The sequence below is a fragment of the Oryctolagus cuniculus genome, chromosome 12 (genome assembly GCF_051225735.1).
Source record: "Oryctolagus cuniculus isolate XC-2025 breed Fujian yellow rabbit chromosome 12, ASM5122573v1, whole genome shotgun sequence".
Lineage (NCBI taxonomy): Eukaryota > Metazoa > Chordata > Mammalia > Lagomorpha > Leporidae > Oryctolagus > Oryctolagus cuniculus.
In genome coordinates, this window is record NC_142878.1 from 43,718,489 (window position 1) to 43,733,792 (window position 15,304).

The 15,304-nt window shown below is 42.3% G+C and overlaps 1 protein-coding gene across 12 annotated transcripts in view; it reads right to left on the bottom strand.

Annotated features, from left to right (window-relative positions):
* Window positions 1-15,304, bottom strand: part of NUBPL (NUBP iron-sulfur cluster assembly factor, mitochondrial) — a 237,167-nt gene that overhangs the window by 24,880 nt on the left and 196,983 nt on the right. For all 12 annotated transcript variants that reach the window (XR_016217904.1, XR_016217905.1, XM_089309808.1 and 9 more), the window contains one exon: window positions 11,510-11,595. Coding sequence is in view for 10 of the 12 variants with exons in the window: in XM_089309808.1 (XP_089165934.1) it covers window positions 11,510-11,595 (86 nt within the window). In the remaining 2 variants the exon portion in view is untranslated. The remainder of the gene's footprint in view (window positions 1-11,509; window positions 11,596-15,304) is intronic.

Here is a 15,304-nt window from a genome sequence, read left to right on the forward strand (position 1 = left end):
AGCCAGGAGGCTGGAACTCCATAGGGGTCTCCCACACGGACAGCAAGTGCCCACGCACTTGGACCCTCATCTGCTGCTTTCCCAGGTGCATTACCAGGGAGCTGGATCAGATGCGGAGAAGCTAGGACATGATCTGGTGTCCATATGGGATGCCAGCTTCACTTTATCTGCTATGTCACAATGCTGGCCCCTCCATAAACTTTTTAAAGATTTATTTATTTATTTGAAAGGCAGAGTTACAGAGAGGCAGAGGCAGAGAGAGAGAAAGACAGAGGGGTCTTCTATCCATTGGCCACAACGGCTGGAGCCAGGAGTTTCTTCCAGGTCTCCCACACGGGTGCAGGGACCCAAGGACTTGGAAGATCTTTTTCTGCTTTCCCAGGCCATAGCAGAGAGCTGAATCAGAACTGGAGCAGCTGGGACTTGAACCGGCGCCCATATGGGGAGGCGCCCATATGCGGAGGCGCTGGCCCCCTCCTCCATAAACTTTTTGAAGATGCCTTGTAAGCATGTAAGCATGAATTTCAACCTTTCTGTGCCAAAATAAACTTACCTTTCTAAACATTTTTATTTTATTTATTTGAAAGGCAGAGTTATAGAGAGAGAGGGAGAAAGAGAGAGAGAGAGAGAGATCTTTCAACTGCTAGTTCACTCCCCAAATGGATGTAATAGCTGGGGCTGGGCCAGGCCTAAACCAAGAGCTTGGAGCTCCATCTGGATCTCCCACATGAATGACAGGGACCCAAGAATTTGGGCCAACTTTTGCTCCTTTCCCAGGCACATTAGCAGGGAGGTGCACGGGAAGTAGAATGGCCAGGACTCAAACTAGCAATCCAATATGGGATGCTGGCATAGCAAACAGAGACTTAACATTTGGGGGGCCGGTATTGTGGTACAGCATGTTAAGTGCTGCCTGTCAAACTGTAGTGCTGGTTCAAGTTCGAACTGCTTTGCTTCCTTTTTTTTTTTTTTTATTTTTATTTATTTATTTTTGACAGGCAGAGTGGACAGTGAGAGAGAGAGACAGAGAGAAAGGTCTTCCTTTTGCCGTTGGTTCACCCTCAATGGCCGCCACGGCCGGTGCGCTGAGGCTGGTGCACCACGCTGATCCGATGGCAGGAGCCAGGTACTTATCCTGGTCTCCCATGGGGTGCAGGGCCCAAGCACCTGGGCCATCCTCCACTGCATTCCCTGGCCACAGCAGAGAGCTGGACTGGAAGAGGGGCAACCGGGACAGAATCCGGCTCCCCGACTGGGACTAGAACCTGGTGTGCCGGCGCCGCTAGGCGGAGGATTAGCCTAGTGAGCCGCGGCGCCAGCCGAGAAAATCAGTTATTAACTAACATGTAGGCTGTATGGCAAGCAATTCTTCCAAAGCATGGAGTTAACCGGAAGAGACATCTAAAGGAAAGGCCTGAATATTACCAAGCTTAGAAGCTACAGCTCTACTACATTAGAGAGCAAGCAGGCCTCTATAATCAACAAGGATTTGGATATAGGCAAGTCAGCTAATAAGGAAGAATATGAAGATATCAATATTATAATTCTGTAAAATTATAACATGTAAAATTACATGGGAAATTATTTTTGTAAAAAATCCTCTCTGAAATAGAAAAGAATTTCTCTCCACCTGACTCCCCTCCTTCCCAAAAAGCCTTACATGTTGTGAATACTTTCTACGTTGTTAAGCTGTTTGTTTATTGTAGAGCTACTGTATGCATCCTTTGATAGCAGAAACATTAGAACTCACTTTGCTATAGCTTCATTTACATAACAACATTGAGATGCAGCTGGAAGCACGCACAATCATTTCTTAATGCCTCATCTCAGTATGAAGTCCATTTTTCTTCTTACCTCAGCTAGTTTCATTGGAAGAAAGCAAATACTGAATGCCTGACTGACATCAGCCACCACAAACCCTTTTTACATGTTATTCTTACACTATTCCAATCCATCATTGGCTCAGAAGGGTACTTCTTTTAACTATTAAAAAATTGACTCTCTTGAAATATCAACATTTCTCATAATATGGATTTTTGTGTCTAAATGTATTGAATTAAGTAGACTCAAAAGGCCCCAATTTTAATTTCTCCTTGGCATTTTAAATCCAGATTCGGGTAAGCAACAAGCAAGGTTTCCAGGTGACTATATAATCCAATTTCTCAAGGTTACAATCAGGTTAAATGCTTGCTGGTTGGAACTTGTCACGAGGATTAAAGCTATGATTTCGTTTTAAAAGTAAGGAGGAACAACTCATTGTTAATAGAGAATGAATAATAATAACCAAAATACGTAGATTCCTAAGTGCTTTTCAGTTCTCCCTTAGCTTTGGAATATTCCTGCATGCCTGGGTACAGACATCATAACAGGGTTTCCTGTTTGCTCTGACCTGGAGAGAACAAGAATGAACAGGCCTGTGCCCATGTTCCTCTCGGGGACCAGCCTGGAAGCTGTGGGCCCCTGGGATGTAGCTTAACTTCTCTTTGCCTTGGATTCTTAGCTGGCCATCCTTTACCACTCAGTGCTGCGGTCAAGTCTTAGACTTCATCCCATTTTCCAGGTGCCAGGCATGAACTCCCCTTTCCTGTCACCCTCATTCTGCATCTCCTGTCAACAGATTCCACGGCTCCTAAACACCCCCCATTTTCAACCCACCAGGTCCCTCAGGCTCCATCTGCCTACCTGAACAATCAATGCGCCAGTGACAAGCCAATCTGATGGCAGCGCCCCTTCTTCCCCCCACTCTCTCACTCTGTGATATCCATGGTATTAAACTTCAACTTTGATAATCCACAGAAACTGCAGATAAGCATGTGGGCTCTGGGAAGCAGATTGCTACGGAGAAGAACCCAGACACCCCCCTAAATAGACAGAGGAGCTCATGTAAGTTATTTGACCTCAGCATACCAGTTTTCCATCTGCAAAATGGGGGAAACAATGCTCTCTACCTCACAGAGTAGTTGTGAGAGTTGGCTGAGGTTAATTCACGTACACCACAGAGAAAGCACACGTGCACTTCTGAGAGATCCTGGGGAAGGACACATGTAAGCAAACACCTGCACCCGCTGAGGCATAATTATGGCCGCACTAGAGTCTCACTCACGTTACAAAAGTCACTTTCTGAAAAATGAAAAAAGTATCCAGTTTTGAAAAAGGAAGCCACATGTGATAAGTAGTGTGCAAACGACTTAATATGTGTTTTCAAAACGAATTCAAAAGCACTCTGCAAGGACTCCAAAGCCAATCTCAGAGTCTTTAAATACATCAAAGGCAATACATTTCCCAGAGAATCAAGTGAGATCACTTGCCGATCACAGAGGAAATACTACATTCAGAGATGAAAAGGAAAAAATAAATGCGTCATTTGCCTCCATTTCATATAAGATTTCCTATTTCTAAATTGTTTTTTAAGGCAAGTAGGCCAGAGTGTTACACACTTATGATAAGCTACATGCTGATAAATCTGTAGAACAGATAGCACAAACACATGAGTTTCGAAGGCATTCGGGTGAAGATATGAAATTCAGTCCAAATGGATAACTTACTGCCATAAACGGTTACTTTGCCTGAAAGATAATAAGCCACAGGGGCAGGCATTTGGCACAGTGGTCAGGACGCTACTTGGGATACCTGCATCCTATGTTGAAGTGCCCAGGTTTGAGTCCTGCTCCTCCTCCAATTACAGCTTTTAGAAGTCAGAGTTACAGAAACAGGAAGAGAAAGAGAGAAAGAGAGAGAGAGCAAGACAGACAGACAGATGGGGTGGGGGGGACAGAAAGAGAAATATCTTCCATCTGCTGGTTCATTTCCCAGATGGCCAGTATGGTCAGGGCTGGGCCAAGCTGAAGCAGGAAGCAGGAGCTTCTTCCAGGTCTCCCACGTGGGTGCAAGGGCCCAAGCACTTGGGCCATCCTCCACTGCTTTTCCCACGCTATTAGCAAGGAGCTGTAATGGAAGTGGAGCAGCCAGGACATGAACGAGTACCCACATGAGATACCAATATTGTAGATGATGGCTTTACCTGCTATGCCACAATGCAAGCCCCGCAGATTTTAAATAACAGAATTTTAGATTCTAAATAATTTTAGAAATTTAATCAATCTATATGAAGAGAATGGATTAGGCTCAACTAAAATACTCAAGGAATATGGAAATCTCAAAGGTAGTCTTCATCTATATTAAATATTTTTTCTTGTTAAAATTCTTAGCAAATAAAGGCTGTTATCAAAATGTCTATGCCAAATGTACCAAGGCCACCTCACTATTCCAAGTTATCAATTTCAGTTCACAATTGATCATAATGAAAGGACTAAGAGTCAAAGGGAGCACATAAACAAGTCTAGTACCTGCTAACACTAACCGATAGAATAAATAAAGGGGAGAGTGATCCAACATGGGAAGTGAGATACTCAGCAGACTCATAGAATGGCAGATGTCCTAAATAGCACTCTGGCCTCAGAATCAGCCCTAAAGGCATTTGGATCTGGCTGAAAAGCCCATGAGAGTATTTCAGGCATGGAAAGCCAAGACACTCTGGCAAAAGATCTCTGCGAGTGAGATCCCAGTGGAAAGAACAGGTCTTCAAAGAAGGAGGTACCTTTCTCTGAAGGGAGGAGAGAACCTCCACTTTGACTATGACCTTGTCTAAACAAGATAAGAGTCGGAGAACTCAGAGGGCTTCCATAGCCTTGGAAACTCATGACTGGAGCATAGGGAGATTACTGATGCCATAGACAGGAGTGTCAATTGGTAAAGTCAACAACAGGAGTCACTGTGCACTTACTCCTCATGTAGGATCTCTGTCCTTAATGTGCTGTGCATTGAGATTTAATGCTATAACGAGTACTCAAACAATATATTTCACTTTGTGTTTCTATGGGGGTGCAAACTGTTGAAATCTTTACTTAATGCATACTAAACTGATCCTCTGTAAAAAAAAAAAAAGAAAGAAATTATCAACTCCCAACTTGACTCTCACTGGGATTAAACATGACAATAGGTCTGATCTGATTTCATCATCATTTAAAAAAAATCATCTATTATTTTTCACTTTATGTTTCTGTGTGGGAGCAAACTGTTGAAATCCTTACTTAAGGTATACTAAGCTGATCTTCTGTATATTAAGATAATCGAAAATGAATCTTGATGTGAATGGAAGGGGAGAGGGAGTGGGAAAGGGGAGGGTTCTGGGTGGGAGGGACGGTATGGGGGGGAAGCCATTGTAATCCATAAGCCATACTTTGGAAATTTATATTCATTATATAAAAGTTAAAAAAAAATTTAAAAAATAAAAAAAAATAAAAAACAAAAACAAAAAAAAGTCTATGCCAAATAAATATCTGTGAATTATAGCTCTGTTTCATAAAAAAATCCTAATAAATAATACTAATAAGAAACATGAACTATATAACACATTGAGAGTTTAGATTGTGTCAAAAATTGTTCTAAGCCATTTGTGTACATTATCTCATACATCTCTCATTTCAGTCCTTGGAGTGAAGTCCTACTATAATCCCCAAATTATGAATGAGAAAACTGAGGCACAGAATAAGTAACTCAGTCCGGTAATGTAAGTACAAAGGGACAGATCTGGGGTTTGAACTCTAAAATCCGAACTCCTGAGTTCACGCTCTTCACTACTATATAAAAATGTGCCTGCAAGTGTTATTCTATCATATATAAAATTATAATAAAAATTGGAAAGTAATTTAATTTGTAACCACAAAGCTATTAAAAAGATATCTTTCTAAGTAATAAAAATAAATCTGCATGTAAGAGGCCACAAACATACAGATGAGTAATAAATCTGGCTCTGTCTGCTGTGAAAAGTACTGAAATGGCCAGCACCAAGTTGTTTTCTCTACCAGTCTCTTCCTTGACAAACAGCATTAAATCACAATGCTCAGAAAAAATAAGGGCAGGGATTTGTGACTGAGAACCTAACCTCTTATTTCTAGTTGTCATCCCGAGTGAAAAAACAACTCCTGATAAATTTATTAATGACAGTGTAACTTTCAAATTTCCTTTGATTTCTGGCTTTTTTTTATTCTAACCTCCCTACCCTATGCAATCAGTTGCCAAGCCTGTCAATTCTTCCTTCAAAATGTCAATTACATACACCACCCTTTCCATTGTTACTGCCATTATTCTAAATCAGATCTTACTACCTATCACCTACTGTCTTACTGATAGGAGAAATATTTCACATCCTGATGCAATACAAATATACATGTACTGTGTTTACAACCTACACCAAACCTCTCTGCAAGACTTTCTCTTCCTAAGAGCAATTTACCCCAGTATTGTCAAAAGCATGGTTTCATCTCTCACTGTAGTCATTTCTTAACTAATTGGTAGGTCACGATCTGCAGTGTGTTTAACTGCAAATGATTCCTTATTGCCTCTAAGCTCTCCTGGCTTCCTTCCTTTGTATTTATCTCCACCAGATCACATTTTTTAATTAAACACTCACTCCTAATTATGTCTATCTTCTACCCAGTCTTCTTTATGGACTCCTTTTATAATCTGAGGAAGAAAGTTCAAATTTGTCAGCCCAAACCTGGCTCTGGCATAGATACACCTATAAATATTACCTCAACAACTAGACAGACTAACAATCCTGAACACAATTTACTTTCCTGATTTTTTTTTTCTAGAGTCCTTTTCCTCCCTAGTCCCCAGATATGCCCATGAAAATCCTACCCTACTCATTTATCCAGTATATATGTTGTGAGCTGTTACATGCTATAGACACAGAGTGGGACAGGTGATCCACACAAAACTTACAATATGGCACTGTAAATGTGAAAATCCTGAAAAATGTGAAAACAACTACAAAAGGGAAACAGAGTAATGGATACAGAATAGAGAGAGGTTGGCTATTTAAGGGGTAAGGGCACGTCTCCCAGAGAAAGTCACTTAACAAGTGTAAATGCTGGGGGATTACAAAGAGAGGATAAAGTGCTCTCAGGTAGGGAAATGGCACACCACAGGCCCTGAGGAGAGAAAGAGTTATAGGAAAACTTGGAAGATGTGGGAGAAGACCAGACTGGTTGTAGCGGAGAATCTAAGACAGTGCAGCCCATTAGATGGGGTAAAGGGACTGGCAGACTGTGGATGGCACAAAATCCCAGATCAGAGTACCCACTGTGCCTGCTAAGTTGCAGGTAACTCGGTAGTGTTCTTGCCATCTAGGAGCTTACCTTCTTCTTTCGAGCTGGACAGGTAAACCTGTAGTGGGGAAAGAGCCACTCTAGATATAGGCACAAACAGTTCACATTGGGAAAAGCTACCGCAAAGAAATAATGTTGGAGCAGAGACTTGAAAAATGAATGTGAGTTCCCCTAACCTGACAAAGATTTATAAGGCAAAGGACCAGGATGCACAGAGTTATAGGGATGTGAAAAAAAAAATCACAGCTTTTCGTTCAAGTTGCCCATGAGAGTCCAGAGGAGAATGTTTTTCATCCTCCTCTGAATTTAGGGCCCCTGCACCACAAAGGTGTTAGCCTAGATGGTGATGAAGTACTTGAAAAAAGAGATTTCACCTTTTTCGTTGTTTTTTAAAGAAATGACTAATAGAAGTTTTGTAGTGCTTTGTTTATAGAATGCCACTCATTATCAGTAAATACAGAGTTGTGGAATAGATAAATTAACTATTTGTTAAACTCAAATTAGTTCTGGGGTGGCCATTTGGCCTAGTTGTTAAGACCCCAGCTAAGATGGATGCTGGTATCCCCTGGGTTCAATACCTGGTTCTGGCTCCTGACTACAGCTTCCTACTAATGCAGACCCTGGGTGGCAGCAATGATTCCTAACCCACCCGGGAAACCTGGATCGTGTTTCTGGCTCCTGGGTCCAGTCCCAGCCCAGTCCCAGCTACTGCAACATTTAGGAAGTGGGAGCTCAGTCTCTGTCTCATCTCTGTTTCCTTCTCCCCCTCCGCCCCCAGCTCTTGAATAAAAAAGAATTAGTTCTGCTAACTTATGCATGGAAGGAATAAAACAGCAAATACACATTAATATACTTTTCAGGAGCAGGTTAGGAGATTATCAAAGAAAGAGAAGATGATTACTGAAATCCCTGTGACTCCACAAGTTAAAATAGCCAGGGATGGGATCCCAATCAAGGTGTGTAAGGCACCAAAAAATGGGTGAGAATGACACAGCACATAGTTCACTCTTCATTAGAAATGAATGACTGAAATGTTTTCATTTTTTAAAAAAATAGCCTACCTGTAAATATGAAGAAAATCAAGAGTCTGTCATAGTTGAAATAATGTCAGGCAGAGAACAGAGAATTTAATAGTTTATCTCTGCTCCTCTTTCCCCTAAGCCGTGAGTTTTAAGCAATCATTTGAATTAATTTCAAAATATTCTTGCAGACATCACTAAACTCTGTCCATACCAATGAATTCCAATGACATCACTGTTTCCATGGTAACTAATGCACTTCCAAAGGGGGGAAAATGGAAAGCAAGACTAACAACCAGGAATAAAGTGGTATAAACAAAGCGTAACATCTCCTTTGCACTTAAGGCATGCTCTCTAATTCAAATGCTTTACTATTACTTAGACTCTGAGACTCTTAAGGGCTGGAGGTATCCCAGAAGTCATCAAATCCATCACTCACAGCTATGTCTTCCTTTACAATCAGTAGTCCATCAGCTTCCACAGCTCATTCTAGAAAGTTCTCACACTCACTTGCAAACATAACTAAATATGTTGTTCTATGGTTTAAGAGATGATTTAGACACTATCCCTCTTTTTAAAATTTTTGCAGTTTTAGAAGACAAATAATTAAAACTAGGAGTAAGAAAAGAAGATACATAAAGATGTTCAAAAAGCCAAGGAAGAAACTCTTCATTGTGACTTGGAGAGATTACACAGATCCTGTGACTTTTATGTCCGTCCACTCCCCTCCATCCCACACATCCATGACCACATCCTGGACCTTGTCATGACCCAAAACTGCTCCAGTCCCACAAAACTGAATTCCAGAATTAACTTTCTGATCCTACTTTTCACTCCCTAATTTCTAAATTAGCCCTAAGAGCCTTATGCGATCCATCATCCTTCACTTGGAATACCTCCTCACAATATTCCCCTTGCCAAAATCCTCAGCCTTTATCCTTCAGTGGCAACAAGCAACAGCCCAACCTGGATGCACTGACTACCCTTCTGCCCCCTGGTGTGTGCCAGAGGATTATCGGCCCCAACCTCTGCCTTGGAGTCTAGAGGAAAATCTGTCAGACAGTATGAGACTGTTTGCCTTCTTGTTTACAAGGCAGTCAGTATAAAAGGCTGCAAGGCAAGTGAAAATAAGTAAGAACTGAAAGGTAAATATGCTGAAATTATTTAATACCCAAAGAGCAAAATCCACATAGGACTTGCCCCAGAGCCACAGTTACCGCAAATGACAGTATGAATTCAATGACCTGTGGGTATACAAAATGATAACTCATGGAGGAAAACACAGAAAAAAGCTCTGGCTCCTGCACTTTTTAAAACTTTTTGAGTGAGGTAGATATCTGCCTCCATCTTCTTACAGAATGAGAAGTTACACAGTCCGGGCAGACAGAACGGATTCTATCCTGACCTTCAGTGGTCTTTACAGGCATTGGCTCCATCAACTAACTCCTGCCAGAGAAAGGATCACAGATTAGTTTTTAACTCTGTCATTATTTTTGGTGGAGAGCCCGTCCTCTAACTTTTTGCTGATTTATGTTTTAAAATCCTATATAACAACTACCCTTTTTTAGTTATTGGGTAGACAGCACTTGCTTCCAAGAGACAGTTTCATGTCTGAGGTGGCCATTTAGTTATCGTTTTGAAGTTTCTCCAGGCTAAAATTCACAGCGCAGAACACCAGCTCCAAACTGCTTGCTGACCACAGTGTCACGTCTGCTGACATAAACACCTTCAGATCACAGGAAGGTGGGCATACAGGTGTGATGCTCACGGGGCTCCTCAGCTTTCACAAGAGCTCGTGGATCCAACCTAGAGCTGCACGCTTATCAATGCACACGGCGCTGTGCGTACTAAGTGGCGTGGGAGGCGAGGTACTAGTCTAGGAAACCACCTCAGCCCTGCTAAGTATACTGCTGTACACTCTTCAGAAGCTCTCCTGAGAGTCGGCTCTAACACATTACTGGGCTTCATCCTGTGTCCTGTCTCATTAAAGAATTTGATACAGGGTGTGTGCTCTTTCATTATCAAAGCAAGCATTTACCTGAGCACGCAATTTGGGGTGGGGGAAATGAGGGGGCAAGAATCATGAGCCACTTGAAGCTAATCCACAGACTAAAGTTTAGAAAGCTCTGCTCTATGAGCCCTCAAATCTATCCTTGAGATAAGCAAGGCCACTAAAGAGTCACATGGCCGAGAACAGCATGCTGGCCTTGTTCTGTCTGTACTCGGGCACAATTCGATTACTTTTGTTGAGAGAAACAGGAAGTAAGGGCCTTCGCTGTACTATAAAGAACGTGGTGTGACTGTGTTCATTATACAGTTTCTTCTTCCTGAGAAACTAGGGAAGATACGTCTCTGGTCTCGGCTCCCTTTGTCTTGAATACCCAGTTCTCTCCAGCTTTGTGGATATGGACAGTTTTTAATGTACTCTGATCCCTTCCCTTGGGCTGCTATAGCATTTCTAGGCTATCCCTAGCATGTGTTTAAGTGGCTTAATGGCATGACTTCACTTCTGACTCTGCCTGATTTTAATTATTTGTTGTCTATTTTTATATTTTCAACTTGTATTTTGCCATATGGGCAGAAAATACCTTCTAGAAGAAGTCAAGCTATAAATGAGTTAAATTATAAGGAACAGAAGAAAAAAAGTAATGTTTCTTCACCTATTTCCCTACAGATAATCTATTCAAGTCTATCTAATTCCCTAAAATGCTCTTATACTTTTAGGTTTCTTTAGCTTTCTTTTTTTTCCTGAGGGGAACGGGACTTGGTGGTGACGGCTGTGTTTGAGAATGGCGGCACTTCTTCAGAAAACTCATACCACCCTAAAGAATGTTTTGAAATTCTACTTGAATAATATAACATACAGACATGTTTGTGCCAAAAGTGTTTTAATTTTTGTATTTAAGACACAGAGAGAGCTCCTATTCACTACTTTCCTCCTCAGATACCCAACAGCTTAGCCTTGAACTAGGAACACAGTCCAGGCCTCCCACGTGGGTAGCAGGGGCACAACTACTTGAGCCATCAAATCCTGCCTTCCCTGGGATGCCAATGGCAGGAAGTAGGAGTCAGGAGCTGGAGCTGGGAAGTGAAGCCTGGCACTCTGATGTGGATGCAGGCATCTAACCTGGTATCTTAACCACTAGGCAGAACAGCCGCTCCTAAGTGTGTTTTTAAAGTAATCATAAAAATGAACTACAAATCTTGTAAAGATTTCTGCACACAACTAAATTAAGACTCAGGCCTTGCTTTCCTGTGACTTTGTTTTCTAGTTAGAAGAGTTTCATACTTTTCCACAGTAAAGCTAGAAATGCTTACAGGCACGTGAACTTTTCGAAACATCTCAGCACCCTTGTGTGCGTCCATCAGTGCAATATCCTGGGGTGTGGAGACAATCACAGCACCTGCCAAAAGACAAATGAAACAGGATAATTGCCAACATTACACTGCTTACATGTCAGATAGTCCACTACATTAAATATTTAGGTAATCTTTACAAAACCGAACAAGAGGCCGGTACCGCAGCTCAATAAGCTAATCCTCCGCCTGCGGCGCCGGCACACCAGGTTCTAGTCCCGGTCGGGGCGCCAGATTCTGTCCTGGTTGCCCCTCTACCAGGCCAGCTCTCTGCTGTGGCCCGGGAGTGCAGTGGAGGATGGCCCAAGTCCTTGGGCCCTGCATCCGCATGGGAGACCAGGAGAAGCACCTGGCTCCTAGCTTCGAATCAGTGCGGTGCACAGGCTGCAGTGCACCGGCGGCAGCAGCCATTGGAAGGTGAACCAATGGAAAAGGAAGACCTTTCTCTCTGTTTCTCTCTCTCATTGTCCACTCTGCCTGTCCAAAAAAAAAAAAAAAAAAGAACAAGAAAGATGAGGAAATCTATATTTTACTGTTGTCTACCTCTGACTCCTCACTTCTAAAAACTCAGCTAAAGGGCCAGTGCTGTGGTACAGCAGCTTAAAGCCCTGGCCTGAAGCACCAGAATCCCATGTGGGTGCCGGTTCTAGTCCTGGCTGCTCCTCTTCCGATCCAGCTCTCTGTTATAGCCTGGGAAAGCAGTAAAGGATGGCCCAAGTCCTTGGGCCCCTGCTCCCACGTGAGAGACCTGGAAGAAACTCCTGGCTCCTGGCTTCGGGTTGTCGCAGCTGCAAGCGTTGCGGCCATCTGGGGAGTGAACCAGCAGATGGAAGACCTCTCTCTCTGTTGGTACCTCTCTCTAACTCTTTCAAATAAAATTAAACACATCTTTTTAAAAAAATTAAAATTCAGCTAACTGATCAGTGATTCAGGAAAACAGCTGATATATATCATTGGGCCCTTCTTGGCACGTGTACAAGGTGTTAGTTAGAGAGACGTATAAGGCAAAGGCTTACTTCCAATAAGTTAATAGTTTACTTCAGAGACTAAAAATCAAGGATCCTAATAGGAAGTACTAATCATTGTAAGAGAAGTATGAATAGGGTATTAAATTTTTGAAGTAGAAACAGAAAGGAAAGCTAACTAACTTCAGTTTGGGAGAAAGGACGTTGAAATATGATAGATGAGAAGAGAGGGGTAAAGCAAGAGGAAAGTAGAAGCAACCGGAGAAAAGTTTTCAGAAAAAGGTGATTCCTAAGCTGAGACCTGGAGTCATTTGCCACACAATGACACTTCAGCCAATGACAGCATAGAATAGACAATGATGGCCCTGTAGGGAGCGACACCTGCTCACAAAACGCCTCAGGCAGGTCCTGCAGGCGGTGTCCAGAGAAGGTATTCCTTCAGCCAGAGGTTTACACCCCAAATGGCCAGGGCTGGGCCATGAACCCAGAACTCAATCCAGGTTTCCCAAATGGGTGAAAGGAACCCAAGTACTTGAGTGAAAAATCTGCTGCCTCCAAGGTTATGCACTAGCAAGAAGCTGGAGTCAGAAGTGGAGCCAGGACTCAAACCTAGCCACTCCTGATAAGGGATGCAGGCATCACAAACTTATCTTAACTACTGCACCAACCGCTGGTCCCCAGTGTGTGTTTTAAAGTAAGTATTACAAAAGAATCAAAAAGTTTAAAGGTAAAAAATGTAAGCTAATGTTAATTTATTATTCAATAGAGAAAAAGAAAGTGCTTATATGTTTAGTGTAGCCTAAGTGTACAATGTGTACACAGTCTACGGTAGTGGACAGAAATGTCCTTGGCATTCACACACCACTCACTGACTCACCCAGAGCGACTCCAAGTCTTGTAAGCTGTACTCACGGTAAGTGCTTTATACAGATATGCCACTTTTTATCTTTTACACCGTATTTTTACTGTGCCTTTTCTACATTTAGGTATGTTTAAACTCACAAGTACTTCCATTTGTGTTAGAATGCCCACAGTACCCAGTCCAGTAACATGCTGTAAAGCTTGGTAGCTCAGGAACAACATACTGTAGCGGAGAGCTGAGGTATGTAGTAGCCTACACCACCTGAGTTTAGGTACGCACATGCTCTGATGTTCGCACAGCAATGAAAGCACCTAGTGATCTGTTTCACAGAATTTATCCCCTTGTTAAGCAACATGCGACTGCACTCGTAAACACAGACTCTAGAGGACAGTGGGGGGGGGGGGTAACAGTGGGAAATGATGGTGGTCTGCACTAATGCAGCACTGCAGAGCATGGAGATGGAGCCTTTCCTGGATCTCCACTATTACCCTACAGAACCAGACAGCACCAGGGACGGTGTCTGGAGGGAAAGTGTACTACAATTTTTCCTTAAGTGGAAACAATGAAGGCCTGGTGATGACTGGCAGTTTGTGAATTTCTTAAATTTCCTCTAGACAACAATCTGAAAAATAATTAACAGAAACATATAGGTCACAAGGCTGACCATCACCTTATAACCAAACACACAAAGAGCCCCAAACCATTTCACTGGTACCAAATAGCAATCTCTGTCATGGCTAATGAAAACAAAGGCAGAATTAAATAACTGATAAGACCACGTTAAGTCAACCTGATACTACAGAATAAAGTCTGAAGAGAGATTTTGAATAATTCAGAATGCAGGAAAGTGATGAGAGAACCAAGTTATCCCAACACACATGGCAACAGAGCCATCACAAACTCAAAACACCTGTGCAGTGGTCCTCAGCCACAAATGCACTTGCAATTAGTATGAGCATTTCAGCAAAAACTTCACCTTTCAAATTAATGTCATTAATTTGGAATTTGTTTTCCTTGCACTTAATATTGTTGGTTTTTAAAATGTTTGTTTTCATCTACTTGAAAGGCAGAGTAAAGAGAGACAGAGATCTTCCATCAGCTGATTCACTCCACAAATGCTCACACCAGCCGAGGTCTCCCACTGGGGTGTAAGTGTCCATTCCAAGCACTTCAGCTACCATCATCTGCTGCCTCCCAGGACACATTAGCAGGAAGCTGCACCAGAAGCATAGAAGCTGGAACTCAAATCAGCACTCTCATGTGGGATGCAGGCATCCCAAGTGGCAGCTCAACCTGCTGTGCCCACAATGCCTGCTCTGGTTTGTATTTTTGTTTTTTAAGATTTATCTCTCTGAAAGGCAGAATTATAGCGAGTGAGGGACAATGAGGGAGAGACAGATCTTACATCCAGTTTCACTTACCAAACGGCTACAGCCAGAAGCCTGGAATTCCCTCCATATCCGCCATGTAGGTGGCAGGGATCCAAGTACTTGGGCAACCCTCTGCTGCTTTCCCAGGTGCATTAGCAGGCAGCTGGATTGGAAGTAGAGCAGCTAGGATGGGAGCTGGTGCTGTTATGGAATGCTGGCATTCCAGATGGCAGCTTAACCTGCTATGCCACAATGCCAGCTCCCTAGATATTTTTTTCCAATTATATATGAGTATGACCTTAAGGGACACATGGTCACATTTAGTTAAAAACCTGTTAATTAAAATAAGTCGATATAGAGTATAGGGGCAGATTATTTTTCTAAGACAGGGTGTTTATTCATAGCTCAAGTTTGAGATATACTAGCTTTAGAATACAAACAGATCAAATTTCGAGTTTCAAATTTTGATTCCATAGCTGACAACCTGTGTGACTAGGTGGCTTAACCTGAGTTTCAGTTTTTTCACCTATCAAGTGGAACAGTAATACTTAAGTCATTG